The 15,117-nt window shown below is 38.8% G+C and overlaps 1 protein-coding gene across 1 annotated transcript in view; it reads right to left on the reverse strand.

The window, feature by feature from the left end:
- Positions 1-11,812: 11,812 nt before the first annotated feature.
- Positions 11,813-15,117, reverse strand: part of Dbp21E2 (putative ATP-dependent RNA helicase Dbp21E2) — an 84,568-nt gene continuing 81,263 nt past the window's right edge. Inside the window, exon 12 of the mRNA XM_071686517.1 lies at positions 11,813-14,908. Within this exon, the coding sequence (XP_071542618.1) occupies positions 14,792-14,908 (117 nt within the window). The 3' untranslated portion in view covers positions 11,813-14,791. The remainder of the gene's footprint in view (positions 14,909-15,117) is intronic.

Genomic DNA, 15,117 nt, shown 5'->3' on the forward strand with positions numbered 1-15,117 from the left:
CACGCCTGCTGGAGACGAGGGAGGAAGAGTACTACACGCATGTCTCCTGCGTGTCGTAGAAAACGATTGAGGGGTGGGAGCGTGAAGGGGCTGGAAACCCTCCCTTCCTGTAACATTTTATGAGAAGAAACAGACGAAGGATCCGAGTGAGGATGTCTTTTTTCTTCTAAGACTAACTCTACTTCACTCACGCGGGGATTAGCAAACACGTATATATATATATATATATATATATATATATATATATATATATATATATATATATATATATATATATATATATATATATATTCCTGTGAGTCCACGGAGAAAATGAAACACTTATCGTGTTTCATTTTCCCCGTGGGACTCATAGGAATATACTTGATCACGCGCAAAATTGTTATCCTTTGCATTACATATATATATATATATATATATATATATATATATATATATATATATATATATAGGGGAGAAGGGATAGGGGAGAAAGAATACTTCCCACGTATTCCCTGCGTGTCGTAGAAGGCGACTAAAAGGGAAGGGAGCGGGGGGCTGGAAATCCTCCCCTCTGGTTTTTTTTTTAATTTTCCAAAAGAAGGAACAGAGAAGAGGGCCAGGTGAGGATATTCCCTCAAAGGCCCAGTCCTCTGTTCTTAACGGTACCTCGCTATCGCGTGAAATGGCGAATAGTATGAAAAAAAAAGAAGAAAAAAAAAAAAAAAAAAAAATATATATATATATATATATATATATATATATATATATATATATATATATATATATATATATATATTATCCCTGGGCATAGGGGATTAAGAATACTTCCCACGTATTCCCTGCGTGTCGTAGAAGGCGACTAAAAGGGGAGGGAGCGGGGGGTTGGAAATCCTCCCCTCTCGTTTCTTTTTTTTACTTTTCCAAAAGAAGGAACAGAGGGGGCCAGGTGAGGATATTCCAAAAAAGGCCCAGTCCTATGTTCCTAACGCTACCTCGCGAACGCGGGAAATGGCGAATAGTTTAAAAGAAAAAAGAAATATATATATATATATATATATATATATATATATATATATATATATATATATATATATATATATATATATATATATATATGCTACCAGACTCTTCATACAACGCTAATGAAAAGTCACTTCAGTCTTTTGACGTAAGGGAGTCTCTAAACTTTTCACTCCAAAGAAGTCCATATTACCTTGCCACTGGAAACAGCGCAACCTTGGAGCTGCAGGAACTCCTGCAGAGGAAGTGTTTGGAGAAACTCCGCGTTCCTGGAAATACAAGCCGTACCATAGAAGAGGCGTAGAGGCGTCTCCTCTCCTTCGTGCTGGAATATACCCATCCTGAACATCAAATCAAATATCTTTCAATGCAGTATGGATATATATATTGCCATAGATTAGACGCATAAACCAGATGAAAGATAGCTTATAAGACCCTGAAATAATGGTGCCTTAAGCTTTATCCAGTTTACTTTTCTGCTTGTTCACTGAAGCTTCAGATCACCTTCTTTCACTCGTGAACAAGCTTGGTGTGTGTGTGCGTGCTGGGGTTGCCATTACTGGCACAGGTAGGCTAGTGTTTAACTGTAATGTAGTAGGTTCTATCTATGTTGTGTAAAGTGTGGTAAAATTGCTTCATCTTTAAAGTGTTCAGTTCATACGAATAAGTGCACATAAAGATATTAGTACTATTACCATAATTACTGTTTAGTTTGATTATTATTGTTATTATTATTATCATTATCATTATTATTATTATTATAATTATCATTATTATCATTATCATTATCACATGAGCAAGACCAGGGTATCTTGTCAGATTTTGAAAATACTAAGAATACCCGCGTCCTACCTACTAAGGTTGACGACAGCTTCACTAAGCGTTTTCTACGAATAATTTCAGCCTGACTATTGAGTAGGGATGACTTGCCAATATAGAACTTATGTACTGCCATTCTCTCTCTCTCTCTCTCTCTCTCTCTCTCTCTCTCTCTCTCTCTCTCTCTCTCTCTCTCTCTCTCTCTCTCTCTCTCTCTCTCTCTCAGATTTGTCACTGGGATCACTTGCTGCGCTGCCATTGTAACAGACGAGCGGTACAAGAGGTGTGTTGGAGAGAGGGTGTTGACATGTATATTTGTGTTGGAGGCCGTAGCCTTGCACCGTCTGCAGTGTACGTTTAAATGTGGAGGGAGATGGGAAGGACAATGGACGTTAGAGGAGGCGGAAGGGATCACTGGAGGGATCGAAAAGCCTAGGGTTATTGGCACTGGAAGAAAGAAGGAGCTTTAGGAAGGTCAGAGAACACTGGAAGGGATAAGGAGTGCTGGCTGAGACACGAGTCATAGGATGGGACAGTGAGAATTGGGAGGGACATAGGCATTGGAAGACACGCAGTTTTCTCCCTAACTCTTCATGTATTTCCTCTATACACAGCGAGTATTCAGATCTAGTTGGAATTACTAGAAACACATTTAGTGTCAGTCAAGAAATGATGAGCTATATTTGACAAACTAATAATATCGGCTACATAGGAAGGAAAGTTATCGGAAGACATTTTGGCCCCTGTTAAGGTTAGCTGGTTGTAACTTATCCATAGTTGTTATTATGTGTAATCTAAGCGGATGAAAGAACAATGAGGTAATAAAGCTTTTTCCCCACACACAACAACAACGGGACAGGAAGAACGAGAAAATCTCTGCATTTGTGATGTAAGCTTGTGTGGAATCAGGATAAAACGAAAATCAAATACTACATTTTCCTCACCCTCTGTTGCACCACAATATATTTTTTGGGTCTGGCATAAGAAAAAGGTATTAATATCATATATTTTTTCTCTTGTATTCATTTAGTAGATACTCGGTGAGATGCTTGTCTAAACGAGTCTATGCGTTAAACAACGTTTGACAGGAACTTGGTCCGATGTTCAACATATCCTTATGCAAGGAAACTTTTCCAATATTCCATATTTTAGATTTAGATTTTCCTGTATTCGTAAAGGATCCTCGTAATTTACGTTGTTGAATTTATCAAGATTTTGAAAACTTGCGTTGTCACCATGAAGTCCTCTTTCCGTAAAACTGATCCATTCTTTATAAAATCTTTGTGGGGCAGATTTCTCGGCGTTGGAATCTGTTTGTGTCTCCCGTCTTTGTGCTTAAGCTCGTTCTTCATTCTTTCTGGTTGTTTGGACCAGAATTTTGGGATTGCTTATTGAAGATGAAGTCTTGTTACAACGTTAGAGTCGGAAATGTTTTGGATGTTTTGTTGTTGATGTTTTATGGCTTCACTATATTATTCACTTGTGTACTCGTTCAGTATACTTCAGAATGTTGCCTATATCATCTCCAAGATCCTTCTATTCACTTATTTGACGTATCGGATTTCCAAATATTTGATAATCGTGCTTTGTAATCGTATGTTCATAGTGCATAACTTTACATTAGTCTGCATTAAATTTCATGTCATTTAGTTAAGATCTTAAATTATTTGTTTTGCTTATTTATAGCACTACCTGCTACTCTAGTATCAACAGATTTGAAGTTTTTTTTTTTTTTCTCATCTACGCGCCCCAGTTACAGATCATTAATGTTCATTATGAAAAGAAATGTGGGCGAAGGACCGACCCCTGTAGCGCGCTACTCGTTACGTTTCAGCCGGTCTGAAGCTTCACAATTTGAAATTATAACTACTCGTTACTACTACTAATCCATCTAAGTAGTTCGTTCCTCATTCCATTTGATTTTAAATTTGCATAGTAGTCTCTTGTCACGTACTTTATCAAATGATATTGAAAGTCTATGTACATTAAATCGGAGGGTACTTTGACCCCTAGCTGAAAATTCTAGTAAATGTATTAGATAATCAAGTTTTACTGCAGAGGCCATGTTGGATGTCCAGTGTTCATTTGTGACTTAGTTTTTATAGTATCTTTTACAACATTTTGCCTAAAACTATTAATATCTTTTGCAACATTTTGCTCAAAACTAACTAGAGGCTAATCATGTGGTAATTCAAGGCACATTTCTTATCTCTTTCGTATCACAGAGATATGACATGCCAATGCCAATTTACAGTCTTTAGGAACCTTGACCATCACGAGTAATTTGTTTATAATCTTAACGTCCCTCGAATATTTTGTGCTAGACTATTTAGAGCCACTCGATTTTTTGGATTAATTTAAGTATCTAAATTCCTCAAAAATTTGATTGTTTACTTTTTGATTTTTCGTTGTCAAGCACTCGGCACATTCTATGGTCGAGGTAGGCATGATTTTTTTTTTTTGCATATTTTGGATGAAGTCATCAGTTACCATATCATGTTTGGTGTTTAGTGATACTATTGTAAATTGAATAATGAATAGCGGGCTGGCAGCAGACTTGCCATGTGACGTTGATCATTGTGTTTACGAGTTATCGATTGGTGATGATCATTGAGCAAGATAGAAAACCTCATAAATGTAATTTGTGCTCAAAAATATCATTACTTATATGAATGAGGAGACGCAAATTGTATATATATATATATATATATATATATATATATATATATATATATATATATAATATACATAATTTATTCATTATACTTAATCGTCGTCTCCTGCGTCACTGAGGTAGCGCAAGAAAACAGGCGAGGAATGGCCCAACCCACCCACATACACATGTATATGCATAAACGCACATACACATACATATACATTTCATGGATTTGTATGTAGCATTTATGGATCTGGAGAAGGCATATGATAGAGTTGATAGAGATGCTCTGTGGAAGGTATTAAGAATATATGGTGTGGGAGGAAAGTTGTTAGAAGCAGTGAAAAGTTTTTATCGAGGATGTAAGGCATGTGCACGTGTAGGAGGAGAGGAAAGTGATTGGTTCTCAGTGAATGTAGGTTTGCGGCAGGGGTGTGTGATGTCTCCATGGTTGTTTAATTTGTTTATGGATGGGGTTGTTAGCGAGGTGAATGCAAGAGTTTTGGAAAGAGGGGCAAGTATGAAGTCTGTTGGGGATGAGAGAGCTTGGGAAGTGAGTCAGTTGTTGTTCCCTGATGATACAGCGCTGGTGGCTGATTCATGTGAGAAACTGCAGAAGCTGGTGACTGAATTTGGTAAAGTGTGTGAAAGAAGAAAGTTAAGAGTAAATGTGAATAAGAGCAAGGTAATATGGTACAGTAGGGTTGAGGGTCAAGTCAATTGGGAGGTAAGTTTGAATGGAGAAAAACTGGAGGAAGTAAAGTGTTTTAGATATCTGGGAGTGGATCTGGCAGCGGATGGAACCATGGAAGCGGATGTGGATCATAGGGTGGGGGAGGGGGCGAAAGTCCTGGGAGCCTTGAAGAATGTGTGGAAGTCGAGAACATTACCTCGGAAAGCAAAAATGGGTATGTTTGAAGGAATAGTGGTTCCAACAATGTTGTATGGTTGCGAGGCGTGGGCTATGGATAGAGTTGTGCGCAGGAGGATGGATGTGCTGGAAATGAGATGTTTGAGGACAATGTGTGGTGTGAGGTGGTTTGATCGAGTAAGTAACGTAAGGGTAAGAGAGATGTGTGGAAATAAAAAGAGCGTGGTTGAGAGAGCAGAAGAGGGTGTTTTGAAATGGTTTGGTCACATGGAGAGAATGAGTGAGGAAAGATTGACCAAGAGGATATGTGTCGGAGGTGGAGGGAACGAGGAGAAGTGGGAGACCAAATTGGAGGTGGAAAGATGGAGTGAAAAAGATTTTGTGTGATTGGGGCCTGAACATGCAGGAGGGTGAAAGGAGGGCAAGGAATAGAGTGAATTGAATCGATGTGGTATACCGGGGTTGATGTGCTGTCAGTGGATTGAATCAGGGCATGTGAAGCGTCTGGGGTAAACCATGGAAAGCTGTGTAGGTATGTATATTTGCGTGTGTGGACGTAGGTATATACATGTGTATGGGGGTGGGTTGGGCCATTTCTTTCGTCTGTTTCCTTGCGCTACCTCGCAAACGCGGGAGACAGCGGCAAAAAAAAAAAAAAAAAAAATTCAACGTATACATACATATAGATACACAGACATGTACATATATACACATGTACATATTCATATTTGCTGCCTTCATCAATTTCCGTCGCCCCCCCCCCCCCCCCTCCATACATGAAATATATATCGTTCATTATACTTAGTCGCCGTCTCCCGCGTTAGCAAGATAACGCAAGGAAACAGACGAAAGAATGGCCCAACCCACACACATACACTTTATACATAAACGCCCACACACGCACATGTATATACATACCTATACATTTCAGCGTATACATACACACATACATATGTGTACATGTACATTTCCATACTTGCTGCCTTCATCCAATTCCCGTTGCCACCCCGCCACACATGAAATAGCACCACCCTCCCCTCGCGCGAGCGAGCACTAAGAAAAGACAACAAAGGCCACATTCGTTCACACTCTGTCTCTAGCTGTCTTGTGTAATGCACCGAAACCACAGCTCCCTTTCCACATCCAGGCCCCATAAAACTTTCCCTGGTTTACCCCAGACGCTTCATATAACCAATGACAGCATATCGACCCCGGTGTACCACATTGTTCCAAATTCACTCTATTCCTTGCACGCCTTTCACCATCCTGTATGTTCAGGCCCCGATCGCTCAAAATCTTTTTCACTCAATCCTTCCAACTCCAATTTGGTCTCCCATTTCTCCTCGTTCCCTCCACCTTTGACACATATATCCTCTTTGTCAATCTTTCCTCACTCATTCTCTCCATGTGACCAAACCTTTTCAATACACCCTCTTCTGCTCTCTCCACCACACTCATTTTATTACCACACATCTCTCTTACCCTTTCATTACTTACTCAATCAAACCACCTCGCACCTATTGTCCTCATACATTTCAATTCCAACACATCCACCCTCCTCTGCACAACCGTATCTATAGCCCACGCCTCGCAACCATATGACATTGTTAGAGCCACTATTCCTTCAAACATACCCATTTTTGCTTTCCGAGATAACGTTCTCGCCTTCCACACATTCTTCAACTCTCCCAAGACCTTCGCCCCCTGCCCCACCCTGTGACTCTCTTCCACTTCGATGGTTCCATCTGCTGCTAAATTCACTCCCAGCTATCTAAAACACTTCACTTCATCCATTTTTTTTTTTTTTTCCATTCAAACTTACCTCCCAATTGACTTGTCCCTTAACCTTATTGAACCTAATAACCTTGCTCTTATTCACATTTACTCTCAGCTTTCTTTCACACACTTTACCAAACTCGGTCACCCACTTTTCTCCATCAGCATCGGTGTCAGTCAAGATTTTGTTGTCCCCTACATTTTTTTTTTTTTTTTAACGATTTCCTCTCCACAAAAAAGTCAAATGCACCCTTACGCTGACGACTTGACACTGCATTCATCCACATCCTACAATTCTGCTTCCTCTTCTCTCACTCGATCTGCATCTCATCTTGACACAGCATCCTCAATAAACTCAGACTTGGAGAGGATATCTCGGCCAGGTTGACAAAATATAGTTAAGTTTCATGCCTCCAAGACCCAGTTTCTACTCTTCTCTCTATCGAAAGCTCCGCATGTCTCTCCTTTGACGGATCTGTAATTCCACTTCTTGACTTGATGAACATACTTGGTATTACTGTAACATCCACTTTTTCTTGGAAACCCCCATACTATGGGCATAGGAAAGTCTGCCTCTGAATAACTGGGTTTCCTGTTTAGATGTTGAAACTTCCTTTCTTCTGAACAGTTGCTCCATTTATGCAAGGATTCATTCGTCCTTGTATGGTGTACTACTGTCACATTTAGGGTAGTTCTAGCTCTTTATTCCTATTTGAAAGTTGAGTCGGAAGCAGTCTGACTTACAAACTGCCCCAGGTTAACTTCCAAACTTGACCCTCTTTCCCTACGCCGCAATGTTGGTTCTTTCCCTATTCTATAGGGATTACTTCGGTTTTTGCTCCCGAGAGCTAGGTGATTATGTACCCCTACCACTATGTAGACCATGCAATACTTAACAAGCTGTTGTATCACACGATTACTGTGTGGCCATCGGCAACTCGAGGATGGACCGTTTTGATAACTGCTGCTTTCCATACATGTCGAAGCTTTGGAACTATGCCTTCTCATGTCTTTTCCAAGAACTATGAGTTGACTCATTTTAAAAGACGGGGTTTTCTTTTCCTTTAATATTCGTAAATACTTTCCCTTGTCTTCTTTTTCTCTTCCATTATTCTCAATATTCAGTTAAGGCCCGGCCATGATGTAGACTTTTGTCCGTGGCTGGAGACTTCAACATTAGGAAAGAAACGATGAGGCGTTTTGGGAGCTGCTGAGTGAGTGTGTCAGCAGTTTTGGTGCACGACCCTGGGTGTTAGTGATGGGTGATTTTTTATGAAGGTACGTAATATGACAGTGGTATCATTGGTTCGCATGGGGTATTCAGAGTTATGAATAGAAATGGTGAATAGCTTGTGAAGTTGTGTGTTGGAAAAAGATTGGTGATTGGATTTAAAAAGTAAGATATCAGAATTCATTTGAAATGTCAGTTCTTATATAGGGCATTGGTTTCCTTTAGGAGAGCAATTATACAAAAATACACTCCAAGTGTTCAAGGAGTTCAGAACATCAAGACCTTCATCATGCAGGACAACGGGCCAGAATGACAGCAGCAGGGGAACAAGACAGTTCAGAACAAAGAGGAAGTCGATTGGTCTAACAGCAGAAAAGAACAGCTAAATGTAAGAAACGAGAAAGTTCAGAACGAGACTATCATCAAACTAGACAACAAACCACAATGGCTGCAGGTAGGGAGAGGGTAACAATGGAGGAAAGGATAGCATCTAGAGGGGGTCCTGGATACAACTATTACCACAAGAGAGCGAAAGAGCAGTTTTTGATTGGCATAAGTATATTTTCATATATAGGCCAGCTGAGAATTGGTGAAAAGTTTGTTTTCTCCTTCAGCACCAAAACAAATTTTCATGTTTTTGATTAGCAATGTCCAGGCGAGACTAATGGGAAAGTGAAACTGACTCCTTTGCAAGAACTTCCAGGCCCATTGAAATCACAAATGGAATTGATCCTGTATCAAACCATTTCATAGAATCGAATAGAAAGTGTAACTGCCGTTTCTAGATGACTTTGCTTTGAGCAACACAATATGCAAATCCAACTGTCTTGGCTTTGAGCAACGAAATATCAAATACACCTGACTTATGCTTGCATTTTAAATCCAAGGTGCAAGATTTATCACCAAAAGAGTTGATACTTTCACAGGAAAATGACGAGACCAAATTTGCTCAGGCATTCTATCGTGTGTGATATGGCTAAACAATGCAACCAGAAGTGCAATGTCATTCCTGCAGTGAGAAATGAAGTAGTTGAGAAGCCTCAATATATGCTGCACCAAAAGAATAAATTGGTTCAAATTTTTAACCTGCATTAGAACACAGGCCTTTAGCATATCACAGAGTAGTGATCATGCTAATAAAGGACTTGCTGGAGAGCATTCTAAGCGATTCAATACTCCAATTACTGATGAAGTTTCTGTCCTGTTAGTTAACCAGCAGCATGAGAAAAAGGACATTTTACTCACACTGCTGAAGCTGAAGAAGATTCTAGACACGTAGATATTATGATGCTTTGCAGTATCCTTAGATGTTTTAGTGAAGTGAAAATGGTTACCCATTTCCAAAATCTATCAAAAAAAATCCTGGAGCTAGTGCATCATATCTTTCCAAGAGTCACTGCCAGTGATTTTTATGCTTACCATTCAACTGTAAGTTTGGCAACCTGTTGCACATATTCCAGGTAGAAGTATATTGCCAAACTGAATTTGGGCATTTCCTTCACTTGAAGCTAAACCAGCAAAAAATGCAAGGGACAGATTATGATGTCAGGGCCTGATACAACAATGAACAATGGAAATATTGCATATCTTGATCAGACTTATTTTACCCTTTAAATTCAAAGGAGGCTCATGGGATATGCATGCATCGCCACACAATGCAATGAGCTATATTAGGTACTATGGTACACTTGACCTCTTTATCTAAAATGGGATGAAATCAAGAGAACTTTTTGCAGGTCAGGAACATCATGACCATCATGATATCACAGCCAGAGTTTTCATGCAAAATGTGAATGAATTAATGGACCTCTTAGCAAAGTGAGGTTTTTGAGCTCTACAGTATTGGTTGTACATGGTAAAATGGCAAAAAAGGGGCCTATCTCATGTTCATATCTATTTGTGGCTTGAAGAAAAAAAAAATTATGCCAATGAAATTGGCATGAATAAGTGTTGAACTGCCTGATCTCGAGTCTCGCCTAGCACTATTTGCCATTGTCAGAAGTCAAATGGTTCATGGGCCATGTGGTAATTGAAATCATAATTTGCCTTGCATGAAAGATGCCCTTTTCATCACAATATACCTATGGACTTCCCTCCAGGAGACTTAAACAGGACATGATGGATATCTTGTGTACAGAAGAAGAAAATCTGGAGGAGGAAGATTTGGTTCCATCATGAAAGTACCCAATACAAAATGTGAAAGACAACCGAATCATTGTCCAGGCTCATACAAATGAGTTATGCAGCTCAGTAAAGTTAATTAAGGACATTTGCAAGTACATACACAAAGGGTCTGATATAGCACAGAAGGCAACCCTAAGGATGAAATTGCAAATTATCAAATGGCACAACAGATGCAGCTTGGTGAATCTTCAGATTTCTAATACACAGCTTGCACTGTACTTAAAATCACAATTAAAGGGTCCACTTCACTATAGAAATGGCACATCAGCAAGCCCTTCCCCCAAGAGAGTTCATTCTAACAGCATTCCTCAGATTAAATTGTGGAGATTCATCTGCAGAGATTCTGTTGTATCATCGTGTTCCACTGTTAAACTTGGCAGTTTACCAAAAAATAGCTCAAGGAGGTACTGATGAGAGACATTAAAAACCCTAAACAATCAACCCGATCATACCTTTTCTAAAGAAATTTGGCTGCAATACCATCTACTCAAGCTGCTTTGTCACATTTTACCATATGCAAGGCTTTTACCATCTCCTCTTTTCCCACTTGCCATGACTCTATCACTTCACATACCTTCCCAACCCAACCACCCATGTTTGCTACCTTATCATCAAACACGTGTTTGTTAATCCTTCAAAGTACTCATTCCATCTCCTCTTCACCTCATCTATTCCTGTTACCACTTTCCCATTTGTCCTTTTTACCAATGTTCCCATTTGTTTTCCTTTCTTAGACCTCCTCCCTATCATCTTATTCTTTTTGAAGTTTGCTGATTTTATATACCATCACTCATATTCAAAGAAAGATAGAACAGCAGATTGAAAATTTGTTTTTAATAAAACTCTAATGAAACTCCCAAACTTCAAAGCTTACAGTGCTACCACCAACTTGGGCGTGCATTTCTAAAGTTGGCATATTTCTATTCTGTGCATTGTCATCACCCATACTACTGTTCTCACTTTCTGAATGCATAGCTTAATATTAAAACCATGCTTTTTTTTTTGTTAGCGTGATATTTTGAATTTTTTTCTTGTAATGACAACAAAAAGCATCCAAATGATTGTACTAAGTATACATTGTGAAGAGTAAGTATATTGCATATACAATTATGCAGGAAGTAGATCTTAAAAGAACAAATGAAGATTCATCCATGCATCACATAAATGAGTCTTATGGTGTTGGTAATATGAATTTCCTTGCAACATTGTGCTTCCTGTTGTGAGTATAAATAAGAAAAGACTTTCAGTAGTTCTATATAAAAATTTCAACGAGTTAATCCAGTGTTTTTATTTGTATGTATTTACATGTGTTGCAAACCTATCATATTAAGAACCTGCATTAGCTATACAAAACAATTTAAGGTTATTATATATAAGAATGCAATCTGAGGCCTGTAATCCTAAAATCCAAACGTTGCTTGGTCTCAAAGGTTATGAATTTTTTCATATTCTTACAGTACTAGTTGGTAGGTAGACAATGACCAGGGAGGTGTATTACCAGTACAACCCACCAGGTTTTGGGAGGATTAGTGAGCCAGCACTTCATTGGTAATCAAGTTGCATTTCTCTGACCCAGGTGGCTATCTTTTCTTTCTGTCTCTTCTACAAGTGGACCACTGTCACTGTCCAAAAGCATAAAATCTCTCTTTGTCACACATAACACTTGACAATACTCGACTCGCTTAACTTTGTAACTCTAGATTTTCCCACTGTGAGCATTATGTGCTAGTCCTGCCTTTTGGCAGAATGGTAGGAGCAATAAATTGTAGTGGTAGGTCATAACATTTAGGCTGGAGCATTAGGTAGAAGAAACAGGTAGGAACAATAGGTAAGAGCCTCTACAAACACTGTGTTAGTTATCCTCTGTCAGTAGCCTGCTAAGGGTGAGGCACTAAAAGGGAAGTGGTACTGAAGTTCGCTGGTTAAAGAGCCTTTATTGCTGTTGCCACCCCTTTGATGGAGTTCCAGGAGGGAACAGGCATTAAGGATATAGGTAGATAGAAAAACAATATTTCTAGCATGTCACTTAATAACAATTAAGTATGGAGGACACCATAGGAACATATGAAACATTCATCTAATTGCTTCAAAACTGAAGAGTACTGTATGTGATACAACAAGGATAAGGCTGTACGCCCAAAAGATTTGAGTCACGTGATTGAATAACATTATATGTCATTCACAGATTTCACTTGACAGGGAACACCAAAAATATCACAATATAGTGCAGTATGTTAACCTGGCAGCAAACTGAATTGTTCATAAAGTCCCCTCTATAAATCTTCTAATATGTCACTAATGCCATTGACTCTAATAGGAGCAGAATGTCTTGGCTCCTCATGGTTTTCCCGGAAAGAAATTAGGTCAAATGATGGTTAAGTCTCTAAAGCTGGAGACTACAGAGTTGTTTTCAAGTACTGTACCTGGTTTCTGAAGTTACATTTTCCTAATGTTCTCTCTTATGTGGTAGTATCTACACTTCTAAAGAAAACATTAAAGAGGTAATTTTAATGAATGAATGGCTCAAGATGGACTGCCTGAGGATGGGCAGAATGCGTGTAAAATACCACTATACAGATGCAAAGAGGGCAAAAGTGTATGGATGAATTAGAGATATAAGTTTCCTGAACACATCAAGTATGTTGTATATGAGATTGGTAACTGAGGGGGTGGTGGCATGCACAAAATATCATACTGGGGAGAAACAATGTTAGTTTATGAGTAGTAGAGGATGTATGGATCAGGTGTTAACTTTGAAGAAAGGGTTTTGGAAATATCTATAGGAAAAGGGCTTTATGTGACATTTACCGATTTGAGGAAAGCATATGATACATTTGATAGAGATACTTTGTGAAAGATGTTAAATATATACTGCATTCGAGGGAAGTTAGTTCAAGCAGTGAGGGGGTTTCGTCAAGAGAGTAGAGTATCTATGTAAATAGGAAGATAGGAAAGCGAGTCATTTCAAATGAAGGTGGATTTGTGGTCAGGGTGTGTAACATGGCTGTTTAATCTATGCATGAATGAAGTGGTTAAAAAAGCCTATACAAAAGTCTTGGAGTGAAGTGAGTGGCAGGTCTGTCCTCTGGTGGAGGTGACTCTTTTGCTGTTTGCTGATGACAAGGCTCTGATGGCAGATTCAAGTTAGAAACTGCAGAAGCTGGTTTCAGATGTTGAGAGAATGTGTGAAAAGAGAAAGTCGAGGCCTAATAACAATAAAAGTAAGGTCATTAAGTTTGGTAAGGGAGAGAGAGGGTGTGTTTGAATGGAGAGAACCTGGAGAAAGTGGAGCGTTTTAGACAGCTAGGAGAAGACATTTCAGTTGATGGAACCATGGGAGCTGAAGTAAGCCAGATTGTGAGTGAACTAGGGGAGGTATGGTCCTAACCACATTGAGAAGGGTGTGAAAAAGTGATCATGGTGTGTGGGGGCAAAAATGGGTGTATTTGACAGTAAAGCAGTCCTGATGATGCTGTATGTATACAAGGCTTGGAACCTAGATGTACAAGTGGGGAAGAGGGTGGATGTTTTGGAAATTAAATGTTTTAGGACAGTATATGGAGTGAGGAGGGTTACTCAAAGAAAAAATAATAGGATAAGAGGAAGCTGTGGAAGTAAGGGGGGGGGTACATATGAGTTGAAGGGGTGCATTGAAAAGTTTTGGACTCGTGTAAAAGATGACTGAGAAGAGGCTAAGACACATCAGAAGTTGAGGGAACAAGAAGGGATGATACCAAGGAGTAGGAAGGATGGAATGAAAGATGCTTTGAGTGTTGAGACCAAAACATGCAAGAGAATGCAAGATGCATGGAATAGAGCAAGTTGAAGTAAATGTGGTAGAAAGAAGGCAGCTGCTGTAAATAGGCTGAACAAGAGCATATGAAGTGGTCCGGGAAAACTACAGAAAGATCTATGATGGATGTGTGAATGAAGCCCCATTTCATATGTTCCTAAAGTTACCTTACTATGTGCAAAATGGGGAACAAACATGGAAAAAAAGAAATTCCATAAGGCAAATAATATCATTAAAAAAAGTGCATACACAAATTTATCACTGCTTTGGTTATATGCACATTCAGAATTATAAAAAATAACAGGACAAAATGAAGTAATTAATGGATAATCTTTTCCAAACTGGTGTTTTAAATTACTGAGTCTATAACACTGTTTTTTCCTGTTATTTTCATCTTTCTTTTCAACTTTTTCCTTAATAAATCCTTTTCTTTATGATTTTCATCTCAAAAATCATAGTCTAATTTCCTTCCATCTCTGATTCTAAATTTTCTTCTCCTTTCATGGCATGTCCAACTATTATTCTCTTGATGTTTGCATTAACATTTGGAAATTCTTGTGCTTTTCTGGCAGCATACTGAAAACACAAAGAAAATGTTTTTATTACCATCATAAACCACATGAAAATTTTGTAATTATTAATGCCTTTGTGCTAATATCAAATTGCAACAAAGTACAACACCAATACTTTATATATTTAATTCCATTCTGAATTTGGGAGAATCAGTACCTCTTAAATCTATTCATCTATCCATCATGATTACATCCGCTTCCATTTTCATGGAT

This window comes from Panulirus ornatus, chromosome 3 (assembly GCF_036320965.1).
Source record: "Panulirus ornatus isolate Po-2019 chromosome 3, ASM3632096v1, whole genome shotgun sequence".
Lineage (NCBI taxonomy): Eukaryota > Metazoa > Arthropoda > Malacostraca > Decapoda > Palinuridae > Panulirus > Panulirus ornatus.